This window comes from Colossoma macropomum, unplaced genomic scaffold (genome assembly GCF_904425465.1).
Source record: "Colossoma macropomum unplaced genomic scaffold, Colossoma_macropomum, whole genome shotgun sequence".
Taxonomy (NCBI): domain Eukaryota; kingdom Metazoa; phylum Chordata; class Actinopteri; order Characiformes; family Serrasalmidae; genus Colossoma; species Colossoma macropomum.
The window spans coordinates 15,268,762-15,294,385 of record NW_023494786.1 but is presented as its reverse complement, the minus strand read 5'-3'; the positions used below and the strand labels follow the sequence as shown (position 1 = coordinate 15,294,385).

At 38.4% G+C, this 25,624-nt stretch overlaps 1 protein-coding gene across 1 annotated transcript in view; it reads left to right on the top strand.

Moving 5' to 3' along the window:
* The first annotated feature begins 591 nt into the window (after positions 1 to 591).
* taok1a (TAO kinase 1a) overlaps positions 592 to 25,624 on the top strand; it is a 36,599-nt gene continuing 11,566 nt past the window's right edge. Inside the window, exons 1-12 of the mRNA XM_036562025.1 lie at positions 592 to 1,126; positions 16,750 to 16,994; positions 17,150 to 17,221; positions 18,266 to 18,367; positions 18,571 to 18,616; positions 18,813 to 18,909; positions 19,296 to 19,409; positions 22,644 to 22,735; positions 22,851 to 22,944; positions 23,087 to 23,168; positions 23,393 to 23,560; positions 25,087 to 25,293. Coding sequence (XP_036417918.1) covers positions 16,863 to 16,994; positions 17,150 to 17,221; positions 18,266 to 18,367; positions 18,571 to 18,616; positions 18,813 to 18,909; positions 19,296 to 19,409; positions 22,644 to 22,735; positions 22,851 to 22,944; positions 23,087 to 23,168; positions 23,393 to 23,560; positions 25,087 to 25,293 — 1,206 coding nt within the window. The 5' untranslated portion in view covers positions 592 to 1,126; positions 16,750 to 16,862. The remainder of the gene's footprint in view (positions 1,127 to 16,749; positions 16,995 to 17,149; positions 17,222 to 18,265; positions 18,368 to 18,570; positions 18,617 to 18,812; positions 18,910 to 19,295; positions 19,410 to 22,643; positions 22,736 to 22,850; positions 22,945 to 23,086; positions 23,169 to 23,392; positions 23,561 to 25,086; positions 25,294 to 25,624) is intronic.

The following is a 25,624-nucleotide window of genomic DNA, read 5'->3' as shown; positions in this document are numbered from 1 at the left end:
AGCCCATGGTGCTGAGAGCTCTGTCAACAACAGACTAACAGAGGAGACACATTACTACAGTACATTGCATATAATTCACATAGTACCTGGTTGGAATTCAGGCCATTTTCCCCAGCCTGCTTAACCTCAACGTCCATGCATTTATGTTTCATAATATTTTAGACATACATGTGACGTGTGTCCTTTACCTATTTTGCTGATTGTTTTAAAATTATCCTCAGTGGCAAATTTCTAATATCTAATAACCTACAAACAAAGATTTCAGACATTTTATGTGTGTCTTCAAAAAAACTTCAAAACCTCAGACGGGGGGGGATTAAAAGTTCAGTTCCTTTAAAGATCTGCTTTGAGTGTGTATTTGTTCAGCAGCAAGGGAGTAAAATATTATGAGCAGTGTGTTGATCTAATGCTGAAAATCTGCTGTAAATGTCTCTGAACTTGTTCTCTGAAATTTGTCACGATAAAACACGGTATAATTTCCCCGTAGTTTTCTGGTGCATTGTTTCTTACTATTTCCCTAGAATAAGCTCTTTAATCGGGCAGTGAGCTTCCCCCCCAAAAGTGTTTTGGGCGGAACTGGCGTTCCAGGAACAAGACGGAGGAGAAGAAGGGGGGAGAAAACCACCACAACATGTTGTTCACTGTGGAGCGAAATCCCTACGCCCTATAGCTTGATTACAAACGGCGTAGGTTTAGCTTTCGGCCTAAGTCTAGGGTGCGGTCATCGCGACTTTTCGGGCTTTATTTTTCGGTATGTTCGCTCGCTTTTTGCCCGTCCAGCTCGTCAGGGAGTGGACCTCCGGGACGCCGCCATCTTTAGGACTCGTCTGGGAGGGAGCCGAGCCGCTGGGCCGCCGATAGAGCCGGGGTGGAGTTTCGGCTATCGGGGACTATCTCTTCAGAGCGGTTTAAACAGCTTAACAACGACAGCCTGCTGTAGAAATTAATTCAGAGGTCATTGCGGATCTCCAGAAAACCTTGCGTGAACAGTTAAACAGCTGCTAGTAACGGGTGGACTAACGTTACTAAGGTTCACCTTAACGTTACTTCTAGAGTTGACGGCACTTCAGTCGTAACTTCCATTTAAGCGACGATTAAAGAAACACACAACCTGACTGCAGGAAGGGTGAGTACCACTTTGTACTTTGCAGCTAGTAAATTAGGCATATAACATTACTGGATAGCTGTTAGGTTACAGCAGCCTATCTGCTCTGCACTGTGCGTCTTACATTAACAGTAACAGTAGCTGTAACTGTTAGCCAAGTGTGAACGCCTGTCAGACTTTTCCTTTCATTGTCACCTGTGTCACCTAACCTTACCTTCTGTATCCTGAATATAATAGTGGTTCTGGCTTGTCATTAAACATTTTCGAGTAGATAACTGTTTGACTCATTTCAGCCTTTAAGTTTCTGACTGGTGGCTGTGAGGAAACTTCGCAGAAGCTAGCTGACAGCTAACTGACGAGCTAGCCAGCTTTAATAACGATATTCAAGAAACCGATCTAGTCGTGCTTCGTGTTAATATACCCATCTTTAAACTTTAAAAGTTATTATTTCAGGACGTTGTGTTGTGGGTTTTCTTTGCTCTCGTCTCTGAATGGAGGTGAGACGTATCGCTGTCTTGGAGCCTTGTGTTTTGTAGTCCTTTAACGTTAGCTTGACATCCAGTCAACCCTATTCGTGCTTTATCGCTTTCTTACTTCAAAAAGACCAAGTTAGTCGTCTAAGGTTATGTCTCCACTGCTGGTTAAATTCAAAAGAGGGCGTACAAAGTGATACTTTCAGCCATTGCATGAAGATCTGTGTTATACTGTTTTTTGGTTAACGCAGGCCGAAGGCGATCAGCTGTTTCTTCCCATGGAAGAGACGCTTGTTTTCACACTTAACTCTACTTTGGAAGGCCTGATAAAACCTGATACCACTGTAGGGTTCATTTCATTCTGGATTCATGCCTGAGTGGAGTGAATCTGAAGGAATGAAGGCATGAAAATGTTAGACTGACATTGGTAGAAGAAGCTATCTGGTATTCTCCTCCCTTTTCCCTTAAGTCCCTTTCCAGTTAAGTGGAACTGAGATGTGTAGATTAGAACCTGTTTGTGTAAGTGTACATCACTTGCAGCGTCTTTCACAATTATTTTGTTATCTGCAGGAACGAAAAACAAATTCCATCACTCTGGCATTATTATTCAAAGGTCTCCAAAGTGACCTGATGTGATTGCTCTATCATCGCACTGATTGTAATAGAGAAAGGGTGCAGTAATTGTAATCTCGTAAGCCTCTGCTGCCGTGGCCTACTGGATTTGTTTATGGGTTTGCCTCACAGAAACATGCAAACTGTGAGGGTGTGTGAAAGGGGCTGAATGGTGCCTCTGTTTAAGGGAGACACTGTCCTCTTTCTCCCCGCAATTGTCTTTTTCAGACCTCATTGCTGTCACTTCTCCTCCCAGCATCACTTGTATGAAGCCTCCAGGATCTTTCCACACCCACACACTGTTCATATTTGACTTCTGATTAGCATTGATGTCTAGCAGCGATTAACAAATGTTTGTCTCCAGCCCCAGCCCATCATTTCTGACATGATTCTTTCTGTATTAGACCGCTGTGTAGCTGAGATTTACACTCGTGCCATTTGAATTAAGCGTGGTGGGCATAGTGAGCATTTTCATATATTGTCTGTGGACGTTCTTCATTGCAGTTTCGTCTTTAAAGCCCACCTGAGATTAAATTAGATTTTTTTACATTGTCCCTAGTCATATTATGCACAGTTCATTGTGTCATCTGCTTTAAAAGATAAAATTCTTCCACAATATTTCCGCAATCGTATGTCATAATGTAATGACTTTTTACCCGCCTCTAAAAAAAATCTTCTGAGTTGTCATTACGTCATCCTGCACCAGCAAGTGGGAAGAAATAACATCACTAAGCGAAAATACTTAGCTGGCTCAGACCCTTTTCTTGACCCAATGTTTTAGTCGGAAGTATGTCATGGTACAGAAAGAAAATGCATTATAATCCATAATCCAATTCATATTGCCTTCTACTTTATCTTACTGTGATGCCAAGGTTGGTCTGCACCCAGACATTTTATCATTTATCCCCTTCTTGGCCCACAGTGTGGGACTTTCGCTTATGAGAAAGAGTCACCTTTACTAGGCTATGATGAAAATAATTGCAATTCCTTTGATTTATGTTTTGATTGTGGAATATTACAGCATATATAGAAACATAACTATTTGGTTTTGATACATTTATTAAGAAGAATTTCAGCCATCATATGGACTATTCTGTTAATGGTGAAAACACATTTCAGACTGTAAACTGATTTTAGACTAAAATCCTTTTGCTTTGATTGGCCCTATACTGTTTATTTTATTAAAATAAATGATAGAACATTTCCGTTTTGTCACCACTAATACATAAATACCTCAGAAACGTTACCACGAAAACGACAGAGCATTTTTTAAAAGTTTTTTTTTTTTATTTAAAATTTAAACTGATGATAAATCTATCCTCCACTTTAAAAGAAATTAAAAACGTTTTTCAAAAATTGAAAAGATAATACAAAAAAGTATTATTTTCACAAGTTGAAATTTAGGGGTTAGGGTTTGGGACAGACACCTCCTAATAGAAATGATGATTTTGTATAAATTATATATTTGTATACATTTAGCTTATTGCTATTCCAGTTAATGCCTTGTGTTTACATAGATTCCAATGTAATCCTTGTAAATATCAAAGGTCTTCACACTTAATTGTCTTTTTAAATAGTATTTTTACTGTGGGACCACAAACAAACTTGGTAGAATGGTTCATACACCTCCTGAAAAAATGTAATCAAAATATACCTCATTTCTCATGGAACATTCTGTCTGTAGGAATTATCTGATAAATCAGACCCCATTATTTACTAATTACATGATCAACAGTTATGCAGCACACATTGCCCTGTGACTCACAAGGTTGAAATCAGGGCAGTCATTAATACACAACAGAAACAGGGCATGGCCTCTATAGGACCGTGTCAGAGCAATAGAAACCAGTTGTCTGTGTCACAGTTTTTTAAATGAAAATGATACCAGGTTGCTCATCTGTGTATCTTTCCATGTCATGATGCATTCAGAAGGGTCATTTTAATATCTCAGATCATACAGAATTATTTGCTGAAGGTGGTGAATCGGTCACAAAAAAGTCAATGTTGACTTGTCTTGCAGATTCTGTGTCTGTTAGAGCTCAGTTTGTGCCTCTCAGAGTGAAGAGGAAGTAGCTGAATGGTGAGACGGCTCGCATGCTCAAGGAATTCCTGCCCTCCTGCTTTGTTGTCCTGTCCTGCTACATTCCGTGTGCATGTGTAGGATGGTATGCCATGGTCTCATCTTGTTTAACATCCTACACCTACAGTAATTTTGTCTGGGTCAAACTACCGCTTTTTCATAATAACAGAGGCCCTGCAGTAAATCCACAGTGATAAGCCACAGTCTGTCAGCTCTGGGTGTTGCTGAGTATCTCGGGTTCTTTTGGTCTGTCAGACTGTGTCCGTATGTGTATCGCAAACAGATGTAACAAATCTATAAGTGCGCTAATATTTTTTTTCCGATAATTGCGTTGCAATACAGTATGTCATGTAAAGAGAATACAGCTAGATTTAGTGCTATAGAAATGTTTGTTGATGTCCTGGCATAAATTGAAATGGTTTCCATTGCTCTATTAAAAAGGAAAAAGTCAGTGATTTTCCTAAAACAGATGACCACAAAAGCAAGAGACAAAAATTCCCCTGTGCTGCAACAAGGCCTGTGCTGGTAATAGAATAGAAACAGAATGTTTAAACTGGTTTCGGAGAGGTGGGAGGTTCTTTGCTTTATCTTTTATTATGTGTTTTCTAGTGATTAGGGCTGCCATTAAGTTTTTTTTTCTATCGATTAATCTATTGACTATTTTACCAATTAGTCGATTAATCTTAAATCTTACATTTTTCCTCCAGAAAGTCAAATTATAGCATTTCCTACACAAAGAAATGTGCTTACAATAGTCGCAGAAGTAAAATACATAGGTAAGGTGTATGTCCCATCAAGTCCTATGCGCACAAACATACACACACTGGCACCGTCACTCTACATAGAATAAGCCCAGATTCTAGCATGAACATTTTCTCAAACACTTATTCAGTGGAAATTCTCAGGTAGCAGGCAGACGACTTTATGGCTTTAATAATGAATATATTTAGCAGCTACAAGGACAACAGATTTTAAAAAATCTCACCTTACTAATGGTAGTTTAATAAGCATGAATAGACAAGTACTTACGGTGGTTGTGCCTTTTCTGTGTGTTTTATTTTCAGGTGCTCGTACATCGCGCTAGTGCTGCTGTGGTATACAAGGCTGAAGTAGGCTTCCTTTCTGCCAGCTTCTTGTTCGAATTTTCCCATTCCACTTTCAATGGTGCAGCAGTTGTTATTATAACACCTCAGGCACCAGACTATAACTTCACCATTTAAGATGGAAGGGTAAAATTCCAATAAGAAGCTGATTTAGCCTTGTCTTTTTGTTTTGCGCTGATTTGAAATGCTCTCATACTTTCAACAGCTAGAGTCTTTGAAAACCTTTAGAAAGATTTTTTAAAAGCGTAGTGTTGAATGGAGCCAAAAACAAATGAAGTCATGCACACAGCGGTTCAGTAGTCAGTTGACAGGTATTGAGGAAAAGCATTTGTTATTTGAATTGAAGTGTTTCAAAGTTGGTTCATTTTTCTATGGTGGCGCAGAAACCAAGGATCAAACTGAACCATAAAAGTGGTGAGTCTTTACACCTGTCGCATTCATACACGTAGCAAAAATAATGATAATAGCAACACTTTTCCTTCCAGTAATTTTGTTACAGTTCCAAACACTGAAGTGGACGTGTGAGTAAACACCATGATAGCATGTTAGTTGAAGCTTAATGTTTGTTGAGTAAATGAACATAATTGCACAGTTCAGTAAAGTTTGTGGTTGTAGTACATTGTCATTTTAATTTTTACCTGATTTTCTCCCCAATTTAGTCGTCTCCAATTCCACCCGCTAGTTAGGACTCCCCCAATCACACGATGCTATCAACGCTAGGAGGGTGAAGGCTAACACAGGCTTCCTCCGAGACCTGTGAAGCCAACCACCGCTTCTTTTCGAGCTGCCGCTCACGCAACGTCATTGGACAGCCGAACGCGCTCGGAGGAGAGCGCCAACCGCCAGATCTGTTACATCAGCTAACAGACGCCTGCGCTGACTAGCATCGCGCTGAGTGATGGGGGGAGAAGGAGGGGCCATTCTACCCACCCAGAGAGAGCGAGGCCAATTGTGCTCTCTTGGACTCCCGGCTACGGATGGCTGTAGCATCACCAGGGATCGAACTCGCAATCTCCTGATGATAGGGCCAACGCTTAGACGGTTGCGCCACTCAGGAGCGTGTACATTGTCATTTTTAATTTGGCCATAAAGCTTTAATTAATCTAGTAAGAAAGCACAAAATTGCAAATGTTACACAAACTTTACTCTCTGGGGCATCTGAGCCCATGGTTAATGTTGTTGCTTAGCCTGATGCCTTTTTGTCAGAGGCTGTTGTCCAGTTGTACGAGAGCTGAGGCATAACAGCATTTTTTCTGAAACTGATGTCTGAAAGCTGATGCTGTGGTCTTACGATATCCTACACCATAATGTAAGCAGCTTTTTGTACAGGTGTGATATCCGCCTGCCACAGTGACACAGAGTACCTCCCACCTCAACGGCCTGGTTGCTAAAACCATCTCATCTATATTAAGTGCAATAAATGTGGTATAAATGGACAGTGGGACACCACACAAACCTACATGTTTAAAACTTCAGCTGTGTTCACGCGTGAGAATACTAGTATCTTGCTATAGTTGGCATGAAGTAAGTCATCAGTAAATGAGTTTTTACCATCCCTGAGGGCTGTTCCTATAGCCCTAGCCTTGTGAGTATTTCAGTTTATTTATTTTAAGTCTAAGAAGGTGCTCCACTGTTGTTTTTGGCAACTTGACTTTTATCATATTGTGATGCAAAAATCACAAGACATATTGTATTGTAAAATTTGTACTGTTGCACCCTTAGTATTGTTCAGTCCAGCTCATGTCATTGATGTCTTTGTTTTTGCCATCTTAGTGTGTCACTGCATAAGTCACTTTGTCGGTCTGTTGATTTATGAGCCGTGTTTGTCAGCGAGGCTCTGTTATCTATTACTCTTGTCTGCTGTGTCCTGTGTGTTGGTATTATTGTATGCAGCGTGTGAGCCATGTGCTGTGTGGTACAGTGCTATGTGTGTGTGCTGTGAGAGAGTGGAGCACAGTTCCAGGGTGTGAGGCAGCTGGTGAGTGGTGGGAGGCAGCAGGAGCCCGGGCCAGTCTTGTGACCGACGCATCAGCCCATCAGCCCTCAGCTCTCAGCATTGTGTCTGTGCAGCTGATCATCTGAGCAGCACTCAGCAGGGGGGTGATACGGACCCAAGCACAAGCAACAAACAAAGCGCTGTTTTAGAATGAGGTCATTCCTATACACTCCTCTGCTTGCATTTACTAATAAATAAGTTTGTACTGGAGGCTATAATAGCACAGCGGGCAAACTATGGCACGAAGCAAGATTTGAGTAAGGCTCACAGACAGACCACATCAGGTAACTGGATTTAGACTGTCAAATTAGTACTAGACACATTACTAATTCTGGTATGTGAAGTAAGGACATTGGTTGATACCAAGTAATCAGTCCGGTCCCAAAGCTCTGTCAAGGCACTTGTGTTTCGTGGTAGCAAGGAACATGAACATACAATATAGATTAATGTGCCATAGTGGAGACTGTCAAACGTCAATGTTGTTTTTATGATTGTGGAAATTATGTTACGTTATTCCGGTACTGTTATGTTATCATTCTAGTTTTATAAAATTGCACTGTTATAATTGGCCATGGCTACAAAACACCAAGCGTGAACAGAACATATCTGGCAAATATCTGATCCATTTACTAAGTTTAGTATCGATGCTAACTAGAGGTTAAATAATAGGAAACGAACAATTGTTTATAATTGTTTTTGTCTTTAAAGGTTAATCAAGAATTTTGGTTGAAACTGTTACTAGCAAACTTGTCAACTGGTCTAGCACTTTTTCACGCAAGTTTGTTTTTTTGCACGTCACCTTAAAACAACAGGTTGAAGTTGGTCATTTTGCATGTCAATCAAAAAGCCCCATTTTGTTAAAGTAGGCAGTGTTTCGAAACCTAGGTGTCTCTTATGCCTCCTTATTGTCTGTTGAAAAAGTAAGTACGCCTCTGGCTTTAGTAGCTTTTGTTTTGAGTCTTACCTTGGTGGATTTACTTGTATGTTCGGGATCTTTATCCTGTTGGATGGTTCGCTTCTTCAGCTGCAACATTTTTATGGATGGTCTCACGTTCTCCTCAGGCACTCTCTGGTGTATGAAAGAGAATTCATAGGCAATTCTGTGATTGCAAGTTGCAAAGCAGCCCCAAACAATAACATTTCCACCACCATGCGTTACTGTTGATAGCACATGTTCATAGCATGTTCTTCCAGAAGTTCTGTTGTTTGCCTAGATATTCATTAGCAAACTTTAGTCATGACCTGATGTTCTTTTTAGACAGTAAAGACACTCCTGGAACACCTCTCATTTAGGTCAAATTTGTGCTTTTTTAAATGGCAGTTGCATGCACTTTGACACCAACAGTGGCAAGAACTGCTTGCAGATCCTGTGATGAAACTTTGGGGTTCTTAGAGATTTCTTTTAGTATCTTGTCATCTGCTCTTGGGCTGAATTTGTTTGGGCAGCCTGGCCTGGACATGTTGGCATTAGTTTTAAATCTTCTCTACTTGAGGATCTTCCGGACAGTGGAATGATTGATTTCCCTTTTTTTAATATTTCTTCTTAAACCACTTCCCAGACTTATAGACATCTACAACTTTCTTTCTGAAAGTGTCAGAGAGCTCAGAGGCATGATGATACCACACACTCCAATAACAAAGAGCAGACCAGACCAGATATCTGAGGTTTAAATAAGACAAGTTTCTCCAAGATTCTCTAATGGTGTTCTGATCATTAGCACCTGACTGAGTGCACCTGATTTCAGTTTGACTCGTTTAGAGTAGTGATATATGTAAGGGTGTACTTACTTTATTCACATCAGAAATATAAAGGATATAAAAATGTTAATTCTTATTGGCAATTGTTAAATTATGTCACCTTTATCTATCAACACTGTTTAAATGAAGACTAGAAGTCTAAACTTTTCATGGAATGTACTTATTTTTTCACATTACTACACGCACACCCTAACACCCTAATCTAGTATAGAATCAGTCAAATTAGACAAATATTTTCTGTCTTATTACTGCTCCTTTGCCTTGTTATGAAATTCTTTACAGTAGAATTCATGTTAAGTCTGCAGTGTACAAGATTAGTCTATGACAGCAGTTCCCATCCCTGCAGTTCCTGTTTCCAAGCTGTTTCTTGGTGTTAGAACACCTGTCTTTACTTAATCAACCAAGCAGGTGAAAGTAAATGTCAGCTTCAGATGCCAGGCAGACACTGTTTATCAAGTAATGCATGTTTCATCTACTCTATAAGGATGTGCAGTATTGGTTTCTCAATATCAGTTAACATGAGAATCTCTTTTTTTTTAACTTGATGGTTAAAGACAACTGTTCAGATCATGTGAATACATTCTGATGAGCCACATGTGAAAACCTTCACCTTCAGATGCCAAGCAGACACTGTTTATCTGAATCTAAAGGTTTTTACATGTGGCTCATCAGAATTCTCTCAGTACTGTCATCGAGAGATTGATCTGGTTTCTCAGAGCAAACAGCTGAAATTTTTCATTTGTAACAGCACTCGTTAGCTGAGTAGCCTGTTTGAATTTACTGCATCGAGCTCACTCCTTAATGGAATGCATCATATTGCTGCATTTTGCTGTGTCACATTTCTGAAGGCACTGCTACTGAAAGGTAAATCCAAGAAACATTGCACAGCCTCACTCATCAAACCCATCCATTGTGACCAGATGCTCTTCAGATTTGCTTACCTTTCAGTACCACTTTATTACAACTGCATATTAGAAAATCATGATAGAGGCCTGAACAAAGGCTGATGCTATGACAGGAATGCTTTGCCCAGAGCTATGACGATCAGCTACAGTTTAGCTGTCTTTATCTTTCGCTCTGCCAGTCTCGTTTTGTCTGCCAGTCAGTCAGCAGCATGCACTTAAGCAAACAGGCAGTGCGAGAGAGAGAGACCGGTGCTGAAAGGAGAGTTTACAGGTCTTTTGCCCATCAGCCTGTGGATGCTGTTGCTATGGAAACCGAGGTGCGAGTTCTAGCTGGGTTTCAGAAGAGCACTTTGGTTATGAGGGATCTCTGCTGAGTTCTGCCTGACTACACTGCCCATCCTCACTGATTATTGGAATTTCACTCAAAACGAATGTTTTCATTTCAGTTTTCTTTTATTTTATATGGTGAGAAAAAAGGTTTTCTGACCTGGTGCTGCTGCTACCAGGAAGTAAGCATTCTCAGTCTTGAAAAACATCATGTTACTGGCTGCTGAGACATGTACAGACAAACTTGCTTTTAGATGGAATTCTCCTTGACACATACCATATTGGCTGGTCTGATATCAGCAAAATTCAAACATTCTTTTGTGAGATATTAACCATCACCCACAAACATATACTGAGAAACTGCCAACGCGTTTTATTTTATTTAATAAAAAATGAATAAATAAATAAAAACAAGAAATTACAATTTTGTCACTTGGGCTGTCACACCAGGGGCTGTTCTCTTGTTTCTCAAATAGTCAAAATATTTGGATTTTTAGTGTTTTTCAAGCCAAAAAAAAACATATGACAGATAACTAGCCTATGTTTTTGGCACAAAAAAATGAATCCATTTAAATTCACATTCTGAGTGAATTTGCTAACAGGCTAAAAGGGACAACAAGCTGGCCAATGTAGTATTCAGCCCTGTGTGGAAGAAGCCAGTGGTAACTTGGCTCCAATGAGACATTGAAATTCTCTGTCGCTAGCGGAAATTAGCATTATTATAGCCAGAAGCAGGAATGAGTCATTGAGTTGCAAGTAATGAGTAAATCTGAAGTTTATCTTAATAGTGTACACAGAGATTTGAGCAACTAAGCATGAAATACAAACTAAAAAGTAAAATATAGGTGAAGGTGATCATTTTGATGATTTTTCTTTTTAAGTTACTCTTTTAAAACCAGAGTTTTTGTTGAGCAAAGGCTTATTGACTTTTTGATCCCCATTTGAATTTCGCTTGTTTCCAGCTTATGGAGGTCAATTAAGCACTGAAATAAGCACAGCATAACTGTAGTTATTGTGAAGTTGCTGAAAAGCGTCGATCAAATATACTTTTGATGCGGTTTTGACATATACGCCTGTGGAGTTCACGCTTAAGAAGTGTAGTTTTTTTTTTGAGAGTGAGAAAGATTAAGTTTGAAGTTTGTTAAGAAAAAAGGCCTTTTTGCCATGCACTGTACTGCTAGCTTTACCTACCGCACGGCTCTTCACCTTCTGCTAACTTTAATTTACATTAAGTTTAGCTTGAATGCATTGAAACTGAAAATAACTGAAAATCTAAAATAAATGCCGTTGTGCTTCGGAAATTCAGCTTGCTTGTTCAGAGTCACTCGCTGCAGTAAAAAAAAACTATCTAAAGTGACTTGATATTACTGTAGAGCAGCTAGCTCTAACCTGGAGAGAAAGTTCTTCTGAGCCCTGTCTATGGCTGGAAAACAGGATCAGAACATGTAATAAATAATATGTTGTTCACTTTTACTCTTACTTATAGAGCCTTAAAAGGTTGTGGTAGAATAAATTCCCCACTGTCTCTGCGCTGTGTGATTTACTGAGTAAAATTTGCAGTATTTTCTGTACAGCTGTCAGTGCACCGGTGGATAGTTGAATAATGAAAACGACGCTGTAACAGTAGAAAACACCCTGTTTTTTTAATTTGTAAAGCACATGGACATGGCTTTGGAAATCACTTACAGTCTGAAGTGTCTCCTGCACTGAACACTGTTAGCACACAAGTCACCATAAATCTGCACCAGAAGAAGCTCATGAATGCAGTAACGTTTATTAAAACGACAGGTGAAGGATTTTTCAAAAGATGTTGGGTTACTCAGTAGTGTATTATTAAACATATGGTTTTATTAAATATTTTTATTATTAGATCAAAAGAGTAAAGATAGATAAAAAGTATACACATATACAAAAGAAAGCAAGTAAGAATGTTGTGCTAAATATTTTTAGGTATCTTCCAGGCCTGTTCCACACCTCTGATCATAGCAGTGGTACTTATAAAGTGAAGATACCTGAAAATACCCTGATCATGCATAGATTTTTCTACTAGTGTCTCTTACAGTAAGAAACAGAGGCTGGTGGACACATGTTTTATGCATTATTAAGCATAAAACCAATAGTGACAGCCTTACATCAGTGATATCCTGTTATTGTTAAGGTAAAGCTGAGAGTGGCTGCATGAGCGAAGGTGCTCGCACTTAGTTATAGCAGAATATAGATACAGGGAGCTGCACAATGAAGAATTGCTTAGCCGAGCAGCTAATCAGCAGTTCACTTAACTACCTCATACGTTTGTCATCATTACATGGTTGTTAGCTTACTGTGCCACATTTGAAGTGTTGGCTTGTGAGAAAAAGCTTGTTATCTGAAACAGATCTTTTAATTATTTTGCTAATAAAGTAAAAATATATCACTTATTTCAGAATGTGTGAGAAAGTAAAGAGCTGTCAGGTTTACAAATATCCAAACATATTTTTAAACTCTAATTAAAACCAAAATAGATTATTGTTTCTTTTATTTAAGGCACATTTTTCCTTGTGTTTTAAAATAGTGCGTGATAATGTTTCTAACGTCTGGCCTGAAATATGCTGGCAGTCACAGAAGATTTAGCTTGTAACATTTGAATGGGTTTTTTCTACGTTCAATTTTTTTTCCAGTGAAATTGCTAAAATTTTTCAAATTTGACTGACAACCCTATTTCTTACAATGTGTAATAAAAATGTGTTGCATTTCACTTTACTTTAGATTGGCACCCATCAGTGGTTTATGCTGGAAATTTCTTTCTATGAAGATACTTAGTTATCAAGAATTTGCCAGTTAGCAAGACCTGACAGTGACTAATGGATTGGCTAGATATCATCACTGTAGTTCAACTGAAGACCTTTTGTCTAGAACCTAGTCATTGCAGTTTTTAACGATTTATCATGTCTGTGGATGTTTTTTTGGGGAGAAGAGGATTGTGAAACAGTAAAGGGGAAATTACATCATATGCTGTATAATTTTGTGGTGAAATCATGGGATTCAGAGTCTTTACGTGTTTTTTTCGCTGTGTTGAATTCTTCTGACAATTTAGCACTACCAGAACTAAGCTTGGACTAAAATTCTAAGGACACTTCTGAACATGTGAGCTCCTGTAAACTTGCTTTATATATAATGGACATTTTCACAAGCAAAGGCACAAATCATTTCGTATTTTCAGCAGGTGCTCTTTGATAGCAGGTGGTTTGGGCCCGAAAATTGATCAGAGTTTGTTGATTGCAGCAGTCTGTATCAACGCATTGTTGCCCTGTAATCTGTAGCAGTGGGAGAGTTAACTGGGCCGATGGTGCCACACGATTTTCGATAATAAAATGATGATGACAGTTATTTTGAGTGGTGTCGCGATTGTGATTAGCAGTGATTCATCCGTTTCAATACATAGTCACAGCGCGCTCCACGGTGTTGGAGGCCTGGCTGAGGGCTGTAGGCAGCAGAAGGCAGCAGAGTGAGCACTGATGCGTGGCTGGCTGTGGCTCAGGCCCTGTGGGAGTGACAGCGCAGTTAGTGTTGTGGCTGCAGCTTCTGGGTGTCTCCTCCGCACTTCCTCTCTCTCACTCAGAGACTCAGCAGGAGAACATGCTGTTCTGCACAAACAGTCAGCTCAGCCACAATGGCCAACTATGCTTTCTTTTGCCGAAAGGAGAACTTCAGTCTGTGTCTTTACATGTTCAGTACAGTCATGAACAGTTTTTTATTGATGATTTAATGTTCGAGTATCAGGAGAGAGAAATTTGTTTCTGTCCTCTTTTGGCTTGTTAATTGTAAGGGTGTAACTGTTTCAATACAGTATTGTACAAATGGTGTCTTTTGAGATCTGATATCTTTTTATGGAAACCACAAATCATGAAAAAGCTGAAACAGTTAATGACAGGTGATGCTTAGTGCCAGACTTTTGAATTTTGCACATATTTTAATTGTGCTTTGAACACGTTTAGGTCAATTTTGACAGTTGAAAGTGGGCATTTTTTAGGTTTGTATGAGACATTTCTGTATTATTTCTTGTTCAGTTGCACTGTTTTATAATGGCACAATATTGCATAAGAGTTTGCTTATTTAAAATCTTTCGTTTGAAATGCTTTGTATTTGTCTGGGCCAAACCAATCTATGTAATATGTAATTAGAGCTCAGAGAGTCAGGCAGTCTTTACATGCTTAGTTGTTTGGTCCTTTAACTTTGCATATTGTCTCTGTTAAACAACCAGTAGGTCTGTGCATTTATTTAGGTCGTTGTTAGAATCATTTGAATTGAGTGTCTGATCTCATAATTTACCAGTCTCAGAGGTTGCTTGTGGAGGGCTGGCAAAGTATGTAGAATAACATGGAAAACATGAACTGATTTAAGGTCCTAGCTGTGCCTTGTGCCATTTCAAGTTACAGTTCATCCCAGTCTCACTGGGCGAGAGAGAGATGGCAGCAGTCTTTTTTTCCCCGTCCCTATATTCTGTGCCAGCCAAGCAGGCATGGCTGCGTCCATCATGTGGTGAGTCAGTTGCTTAGTGTGCCACTCATATGGCTGAGGCACTTCACACTGCTGTGTGGTTTGAAAAGACACTATGGCAGGCATTATTCACAAGAATAGAAGGCTTTCCAGATTGGTGGTGGTGTTGTACTAAAAGAAAGTGCAACAAAAAATATAATTGCAAAAATGCACCATGAATGTGCCAGTACCCTTTCTGCTCTTAGTGGGAAATGCAGTAGTCGGTTGTGCCTAGTGCTCAGCAAGAATGTCGTTAGTATGGATTAGGGATGTACGCTCTGACTAATTTTGATATTCAAGCATGATACTTAAGAAAAAATGGGACTTCACTTGAGAATAACATATTGTAGGATTTAGTCGTAGTACAAACATGGTAAGCTGCTAGCAGGCTAAAAAATCAGCAGCAATTTAGCAGCATACAGACATGTATGTTTAAGAATATTTAAGGGAAATCTTTCAGTCACTCCAGGTTACATCTGTAGATTTTAATGACAGCTAAGTTTTGAGTCACAGCCTTTTCGGATGAGCTAATGACCAAACACTAACAACAGATCTAACCAGTAAGGGTGTACCAGTTTCAGTACAGTATCAAAAAAGAATGTTCAAAGCTGTGTAGCAAAAGTTAAAATTGTATCCAGTACATCCATGTGTCTCTTCTGTGGGTGTCATTCATGGGAACATCAAAACATGAAAGAAACGATGTAGAAGTTATATGTAATGCTTAGTGTCAGACTTTGAGGAAAATAAAATTAGACATAGTATGTTAGGTTTTATATGAGGCAGATAAGCTTTTTGTTTCGTTAATGGCTCAGTTGCATGTTTTATAAGATCACTGTTTTGCACAAGGACATGCAGATGTGTAATTTCTAAAAAATAATTTGTATTATTCTGAGCCAAATCAGTCTATGTAATACATTATTAGAGTATAATTATAGAATTAAGACATTTTAACACAAGAATTAGAAAGTAGAATCGGTCCTTAAAAATTGTATTGAATCTCAAAATGTGTCTAGCATGACACACCTTTACTAATAAGTAATAAGTAATGATTAAAATAATAATTAATATTATTATTAATACTACTAATACCGTTAGTAGTATTAATAATAATACTACTAATCGGTAGTGAGAATATTGGTGAAAACTCATTGTCTTCTACACAGTCTTTTTCCTGGTCAGTGAAACATATGACAGCAGCCCTTTGTCATGTACTGTTGAAGTAACACTGAACAGAAAAATATCTTCTCATTGTTTCTAGACCTAATTAATGTCAGTCAGAGTAGTTAGCCTTGTTACAGTTGCGCTACCACTGCCTTCTTATTGTGCTCATGTTATGACACTCCTGTTTAATTTTAACGGAGTATAGTATACTTACTTAATCGCAAATATGAACAAATCTGTCTCACTTCACAGTCCACCTAACAAACACTTAACAGGGTTTCACTTAATTGTTAGCCTTTATAGTTTATCAGTGACTTTCCCAAGTAACGATTTCAGTAATCGAACACTGGTGCCAGGAGTGGTTAACTGAGTGTTCAAGTATCCATGCACAGTTCCTAATACCGTCATACCAGTGTCAGCGTCGCACAGTGATATTGATTTTAGCAGTATTAATATGTAATGTAATCTAAAATTTTACTAAAATTCTGTTCCATATATTAGCAGTGTCCCCTCTGCCATACAGTTGTATTTGTGTATTTTTTATTTGTATTTATATTTTTGTGCACCAGACATTCTTTTAGTATGGAGCAGCAGTGCTCAGAAAAACATTAGTTCATTATCTTTGTTAATGCAACCAGAAAATGTTTAACATGAACTAATTAAAGAATCCATCATTTAACTTTATCTATATTCTCTTTGTTTGTGCGCTTGTAGGTGTGTATCTGTATGAGGCCATTGTCCTGCAGATGAGCTGTCGCTGGGGGCGGTTGCGTCGCAGACCCAGATAGTCCCTGGTGGCTGCGGCCCAGGCCCAGCCCCTACCCAGCATGCCCAACGTTGTTCGTGCGGGGAGCCTGAAGGACCCCGAAATCGCCGAACTCTTCTTCAAGGAGGACCCTGAAAAGCTCTTTGTTGACCTGAGAGAGATCGGCCATGGCAGCTTTGGCGCGGTGTATTTTGTAAGTCCCAATGCACAGCTCAAAAATAAGAAAATACTTTTCTCTGTAAGTTGTTTTGCGATTGTGCATAATCTAAAGCGTGGTATTGTATTCAGGAATGTTTGTTAAAATGTCAAAATCATGTTTTCTTACTGCTCATCGTGTTCTGCTCATAGGCACGAGATGTGCGCACCTCAGAAGTGGTGGCCATCAAGAAAATGTCCTATAGTGGGAAACAAACCAATGAGGTGGGTGGTTAAAGATTGCTGAGGTTCCTATGATTACTGTGATTCATTTCTCAGACAGATCCCTGATGATAGGCCTTGACTTTTACCATTACATCGCTGTCAGGTTTGTTGTCTGCCATTTGTAAAGTGAAAGTGCAGAACTATAACTGCAGATCTCCTCAGAGACAGAGCAAAAAGGCCATTTGATCATTCTCGAAAAGGGCTTTAACCACTTTCGAGCATGCTTTGAATGCAGTATTAGGTATTTTTAACAGTTTGACGAATTGAATTTGTGAAGCCTTTGTAAGCACTATGCTTATTTCATAGATTAATTTACGTATCATAGATTTTAGTATAAAAACAAAGATTCTTAGCCAAAACTGAAACCAAAATTCAGGACACACTAGGCAAAAACCCCAAAATTTGACAGTAAATAAAATAGCATACATAAAACAAACTTGTGTAATATAAATTAAAAAATTTCTACATTGCACAAAAACAGTGACTACAGAAGACGTCCTGCGGTTTTGCTGAATTCTGCCAATCGAGCGGGATGTTGGTTTTCATGTTGTATCAAAGCTGTAGTAGAGTGTTGTACCCCTTTTGATACATAGCATGAACAGAGATTGCAGATTACTTGTTTAATGTCTGTTGTAGAGACCATTAAGTAGACCCACACAGCCAACCTTTTTACTGTTTATCTGCTGTTATTCAAACTGTTTGAACACCACTGCACTAAACAGGAAACAAACAGTATTTTTAATCACCGTTTCTTATTTTCATTACCCTTTTATTCATTTTTTTTTATTGCTATTTATTTATTTGTTTGCAGGGAGAGGGCAAAATTTTGGGCATTTTTCTCTTTATGCTGAAAACTGAGCATGTCTTTTATTCTGGATGAAAGTTTAGTGCATCCCTAGCTTTTAGCTTTAGATTCAGGCTTACTGTTTAGAAGGAAATGGCACTTAAATGGTGACAGTTCAGTGACTGAAGTTTCTCCTGTTCCTGGTGTAGCAGGTTTACTCTCTGCATTAGCCTTTGATTTATAATTTTTTTTCCTCACAGAAATGGCAAGACATAATCAAGGAGGTGAAATTTCTACAAAGGATAAAGCACCCAAACAGCATTGAATATAAAGGATGCTACCTGAGAGAGCACACAGCTTGGGTTAGTGGCCCCGCCTACAAGTTTCATATATCTCTTTTAAAGCAACGTGTGGTATCTTAAATTGTCTGTATGATTATTAATGTTTAACAAGCTTTGGTGCGTGTACTGTACTTTTTCATGCTGCTATAGCTAATTCTGTTTCAAATCCGGTCATGTTGGTTATAAACATTTAAGGCTTTCGCATGTCTTTTCTCTCTATTTAGCTGGTAATGGAGTATTGTCTGGGCTCTGCTTCAGATGTCCTTGAGGGTAAGCTTTGAAGGTTTTTGTGCCTACTTAATGTGCGGATCGCTGCAAAGACATGCAAACTGCATACAGATCTCATAGCAACAAAGATGAGCTGAATTTATTTATTAGGCTTGTATGTTCAATTTGTATGGTCGATTTAGATGATGGCTTTCTTCTCAGAAAACTCCATTTAAATCTTTTATTTCCTCTTCTACAGTACACAAAAAGCCCTTACAAGAAATGGAGATAGCAGCCATTACCCACGGTGCTTTACAAGGACTGGCGTATCTTCACTCCCACAACATGATTCACAGGTGAGGCTGAGTGCTTTAAGTACAAACCATTTCTGGATTCTGGGAATGAATTGTGAACGTTGTGTATGTGTCAGCAGATCCCATTGTATTTTAGATGCAGTATTTGTATTTGTTATAACGCCCACTCTCTTCTAACTGCTCTGTATGACAGTTATGTTACACATCTATTTTGCTGGTCTTCTGGATATGTCATGAGCTGAGGTAAGACTGGTCTAGATGTACCAAAGATCTCATTTTGTGTAAGACCAGTCTCAACCTGATCCAAAATCAGGAATTGGAATATATCTGCATGCATCAAAAACAACAGAAAAAGCTTTTCTGCCCATACACAGTGCTCTTGTAGTGTTGTATGTGCTGAAAGCCCTTTGTTTTGTCCATTCTTACAGAGACATCAAGGCTGGGAATATCCTGCTGACCGAGCCTGGCCAGGTGAAACTGGCTGACTTTGGATCTGCTTCCATTGCTTCTCCTGCAAACTCTTTTGTGGGGACTCCATACTGGTGAGTGCCATTAGCCTAACACCTCACTCTGCATCACTCCTGCATATCCCACAGCATAGTGCTGCTTCTTTCTTTCGCAGTCTGACTCCAGAAACGTGGGCTAGCGTGATGTCTTTATCAAGTCCCTGAGACCTTCAGTCACTGCCCATTAGGGCTGCATGATATTGACATTAAATGAGATGTTTGATAAACAATATGAGAAAAATAATAAATTATGATTAAAACAGTGTGACTTTACCTAGATATCAACACATTTTGCACTGTAAGGATGAAAAACAATGTGCATTCCCTAAACAGCTTTTTCTATTAAGGCTGCAATTTTTTTTTTGTATCTTGTATAATCCTACAAAACCTTATATATATTCAGTTCTGTAAAAAGCACATTGTGGTGATACAGGTTTGCCATGAGTAGCCGTTGCTACTACTACAAACATTTAACTCACAGCTTGGAGTGAGAGAAGTCATCAATTTAAAGCAGTTTGACAGGCTAGTGGTTCAGGTTAGGGTAGTTTTCAAGCTGTATATGTGCATGTGTGTTTAATAAATGGTTGTTTAGCTGAATGGTTAGCTTAATTAGTTCAGAGAAGCACTTATTTGTTATACTGCTACGTTCTTGCCAATTTAATTAAGTCACTTTGACTGTCTAATAAAAGTTAGAATCAAGTTCCACAGTTAAGAAGCATAATAACCAAATGAGGTCTCTCCACTTTTTCTGTATTTTATGGAAAGTATTTGCAGAAGGCCAGTGTCTGCAGATCTAAAATCAAGTGTTGAAACATAGACAGACAGACAGACATTCTGTGATGTAAGCAGGTGCTAGGTCACTTAGATCCTTAAAAACTAGTAGCAGACCTTTATCAAATCTATCCCAAACAGTACATTTAATTAGTGCAGTTCTTTCAAAACAGGGTTGATAAGAGCTCTCTTTATTTTTGTTAGGATCTGAAATGCTGCATTTTGTGTGTAGGAGGATGTATTGTTTTCTCCATTAAAAAGAGCATTACAGTAATCAACTCAAATATCTGACACACAACTTGTAAGCCTTCATTTTCTGGTGAGTCTTGATTTTCAGGAGGAATGGAATCAGCATAACTTTGAAAATTGTTTTTTCCTAGTGACATCATCTAGAGGTAACATGTACAAAAAAAAAGCAAATCCCCTAAAACTGAACCTTGTGGGACTCCACAAGAAATGTACAATTTTTTTTTGATTAATGAATTCCCGGCAAAACCAAGAACTGTTATACTGAAATCATTATTCAGGTGTTGGTTATACTGCATCACTGAAAGTCATGAAGTAAACGTACCAACAATTCACTGAAAAACATTATGTTTTAACAGGGATGTAAAGTGCGATAGTTTTGCCTTATTTGCAATTAAGTAAGTATGTTATATTTACTACTGCAAAACATGAGTACCTTAATGTAAGTGCATTGTCAGGGGCTCATTGTTGAGAATGTGAGTGAGTAGGTAGTAGTAATGTTTGCTCATTGACTCATTGTCACTTAAGCCTTATCTGTCCAACCAGAGGATTTTTCATTCATTCATTCATTCATTCATTCATTCATTCCATTTTTTTTTTTTATTAGGAATCACATAATGGTACAACAGCAGTCATCATGGAGAAAATGATTCTTTCCGTTACAAAGATTTCATTAATAATATTCTACATCTAGTTGCCTGTCTTAAGCCATTTCTTTATTGCTTTTCTAGCAACAACACTCAGTATTCCAAATAAGTATTAAGTTTAAATATTTGTAGATTCTATTTGTAGAGTGTAGAACCCAAAAAGAAGTTGCCTCTAATTAAAAGTGATTTTTTTTTCCCGAATATAGTCACCAATTCTGTATGAATCTTACGCCAGAAAATATTTACTTCTGGACAGGCCCAAAAGAAATTATAGTGATTGGCTTCCTGGGAGCCACAATTCCTCCAGCAGCTGGAAGAACCTGAGTGGTAAGACTTTTGAACAGGTGTGATAAAGTATCTACTACGACTCTTCCAGCCAAACACTCTCCATCAAGCTGAACTTGATATCCTATGTATGATATTATGTAGATGGCTATTTTAACCTCCTGAATTCTCCTGTATATTCTTGAAATTACTTTAAGCCCCGAATCTGCTCTGTAGGCACAAATAAAAACGTTTAATAAATTGTTTTCAAATGCCATTTTGGCCCTCTTTCATAAAACTGTTTGTGATGAAGTACTTGCAAAAATCTAAAACAGTCACTATTGATGGTCTAGTCTTGGATGGCCCAGACTAGACCATCCCTTATAGCACATATCCAACTTATTTGGGGTCGTAAGCACACCATCTCAAAATCTTTATCTCTTTAAGCAGACCTCTCTTGGTGATGATATTTAGCCATAAAGATGTGTTGATCCACTTTTAACCTGTTTCTATTAAGTTTTAAATTAGTCTTCTATCCTCTTGCTGAGCCTGAATTGGAACTTTCCTGGATATTTTCTCCCCAATTTCATTCTGTCTTGCTTGATGTCAGATTTACAGCAACTAAACAAGTACCTCAATTGAGTTGTTATGTAATAATCCTTTAGGCAGAGGATTGCAAGTCCTCCCTTGTTCTTTGCCAGTGGAAGAGTTTGAAATCTTATCCTTGTTTTTCCCTTGCCAAATGTATCATGATATTAATTTATCTCATTTGTTGAATAGTTTGTTATTTCAGTTGAAGAAGGAAATATATCGTAGGCAAGACATTCATTTTTATTGCCTCGATTAGTGACTCAAAACTTAATATTGGAATTAAATTCCACCTCTTCATGGCCAATGTGTGTTTTTTAATAGTGAAAAGAAATATTTAAAGTAAAACATTTTTAAAAATACACCTCTGTTTGCTGCTAAATGTTAATTTGTGCTGTTGAGTTTTTTAAGTCTACTTGCAGCAGTGTACCAGTTTACCCTGTTTGTAAAATATGAGTAATATCTGCAATATGCTAATGTAAGCCAAAGCCTTTTGTCCTTGCCCGCACTTAACTGAATATCTGTTCATTAACTGTTATGGACACTCGAAAATCAACATGCATATCTCTACTGCATAGTCCAGCAGGGATATGCATTCTGCTGGATGAGTGTTTTGCAGATTTTGATGTGATTAACAAGTCAAATCTGTGATATCTAGCTTGGAAGGCATTTGTGTGGAGAGTTGCTGATTTGTTTGCTGTGATATGTGAGTCAAATGTACTGCTGTCTTCTATACCCTGTGTCTATCTCTTAGGATGGCCCCAGAAGTGATCTTGGCTATGGATGAGGGTCAGTACGATGGCAAAGTTGACATCTGGTCCCTGGGTATAACTTGTATTGAATTAGGTGAGTTTGTGTTTGTCTGATGCTATTTGCTTAAATTTTTAAAGCATTTACTTTTTTTCTGTGAATTCTCTCACTTTGGCATTTATTCAGTTGTGTCTACCTCTCTTCTCTGCAGCGGAGAGAAAACCTCCACTCTTCAACATGAACGCAATGAGTGCCTTATACCATATAGCACAGAACGAGAGCCCAACACTGCAGTCAAGTGAATGGTGAGTGTATTGCATATTGATTTTCTGCAGTTCAAACTGAGTGTATGCATGCTTTGGCCATGCATTATTTAGCTAGGTCTTCAGCTCTGTGTTGAATTGATGTATCAGTTGTTTAAAAATCACTGTATCTTCTCCCCTCAAGGACGGATTACTTCAGAAACTTTGTAGACTCCTGCCTTCAAAAACTGCCCCAGGACAGACCCACCTCTGAGGAACTGTTGCAGGTGAGCAAACTGAAATTTATGCTTTTTATTTTGAGACTCTTCCACAGTATATAGTCCACTAGAGTGCACGTTATAGATATCTTGTTCTTGTTTTATGCTTTGTAATACTGTAGTATGATTTCTTAAAGCATTTGCCAGTTATCATTGTTACTGTATTTGATAACACCTTTTAAATAAGAAGGATAAGTCAATCACTTCCTCTATTTGTAAAATCTTCTCTGCAGCATGCCTTTGTGCTGCGCGAGCGGGCCGAGTCTGTGCTGATGGACCTGATCCAGCGCACCAAAGATGCTGTGAGAGAGCTGGACAATCTGCAGTACCGCAAAATGAAGAAGATTCTATTCCCGGAGGCGCACAATGGGCCTGCAGCAGAGGCACCAGAGGAAGAAGAGGTTAGCCATCATAATTACTGTGTATGCTGACTCTCTCTGATTCTCTTCAGGTTGGCTTTAAAAAGTAAAGTTGTCATGCAACTTCAGTTGCTTGAAATTGAAATCAATTGATCCTGTAATTCATGTCGAATTTTTCTAACAGTCTACATTTGCAATCATTTTTGTGTTTTAAGAAAATAAAACAGAGGCCCTTAACATGACAGCTGTTTGAACTGTTTGAAAAAGCACAACCATTTGTTGTGCTTTTTAGTCTGATGTGTCACGCTCTACGTAGTTACAAAGGTGTACATTTAGGCTAAATAAAGACCTGCCAATATGCATTTTCAGGTACGCATTCTCAAAGTACGCTGGTACGATTTGTCACTCTAAACTACGCACGGTGACGCCTGTGAGTTCGCTTGTGCACATGCAGTACTCAAGTCTAACAGCAAGAGGCAGCAGCATCTAGCCCTCCAGAAAAGAAAAGAAGAGTTTGACCAATCATAGCGCCAACTTAATTCCCCCAAAGTACCAAGTGGGGATGACAAATGCGTAATGTCAGTCATTTCAAGAGACTGCAAATCAACAGCAACATGAAATAGAATTTATCCCTCTCGTTACTCTTCCTTAATCCATCTGTATGTATTGTTTTCTTCATGGCCAATTTATATGTTCAATAACTAAACTTTATGATATGGTGATGAGTGGGGAAATTATCAAGTGCAAGGCGAAGTGGCCTTACTATTCCAATAATTCCAAAACTGATACTTTATTCAACACAGCAAGAAAAATGAATTGTATACTTTGATGTTAATGACCAGATAAAAATAGATTTTAAAAGTTTTTGCAAAAAACTCTTTAGGGCGTATCAGAAAAAATAACATTTCACCAAAAATGTGACATTTATTACATCAAAAATGTGAAATTAAAAACATAAAAAATTGTTTCCTCTTCTTTTGGTCCTGACTTCCACTGTAATGCTTTGGCCAAAGGAGAATTCAACACAAATAGGTTACATGTTTTATTTATTAGATATAGTTACATTTATTTAGTTAAACATCAAATTAAGTTGGCTAGCTAAATCAATGGCCTTTGTCTAGTTGTAGTCTAACTAATCAAGTGCGGGAAACATGCTAATGAGAGATTTCATCATAGCTTGACAGTTTTAACTAAAATGAAAAACAGTTGGTATCATTTTTATCAGCATTCACAACCTCAGCTCCATTTTGCCAGACCTTAATTTAAGTCAAGCCTAAGTCCAACTGAAACTAAACTGTTAAATGAAACTGACCAAGATTGTATTGTTTGCCTTTGTCAGATTAGAATGTTTGTGATGAAAAATCTGTCTTTCATGGAGCAAAACATCCGAAACCGCAAAATAATTTTGGTTGCAGTAGAATCAAACCACTTTCTCCTGATTCCTAAAAAGATTGACAGACAAAACCCAACTCTAGTATTAAGCTACATTCTATTAATCATAACTGTTTGCACAGCTTCTCTCAGGCTCTCCAAGTAATTTCAATGAATGTGTTTGTGTGTTTCTGTAGGAACCAGAGCACAGCGCAGGACGGACTGGCACGGTGAACAGTGTGGGCAGCAGCCAGTCTATCCCCAGTATGTCCATCAGCGCCAGCTCCCAGAGCAGCTCCGTCAACAGCCTACCTGACGCCACTGAGGACAACAAGAGCGAACTGGACCTGATGGAGGGAGGCCACACGGTCATGTCCAACAGTTCTGTCATTCACCTTAAACCGGTGGGTGCACAGACACTGATAATTTACACTAGTGTTCAAAAATTCAGGATCTCTGCTTTCAGTAAGACAAATGTTGCAGATGTGTGCATAATTTTTTTCTGTTATGATGTTACTATTCTACAATTTAACCAATTTCAACTGATTAGAAGGAAACTGTGAAAAAAATGTACGTGTCCAGAATGATCAACAGAACTGTAGTTGATTTCATAATGACTGATAAAACTGCAAAACATTGATAATAAAATTATAATAAAAGTAAGATCTAGAATGACTTATTTTAAACATGGTAATCAAATCTCAGGCTGATAACTTATCCAGAAATTACTATAAA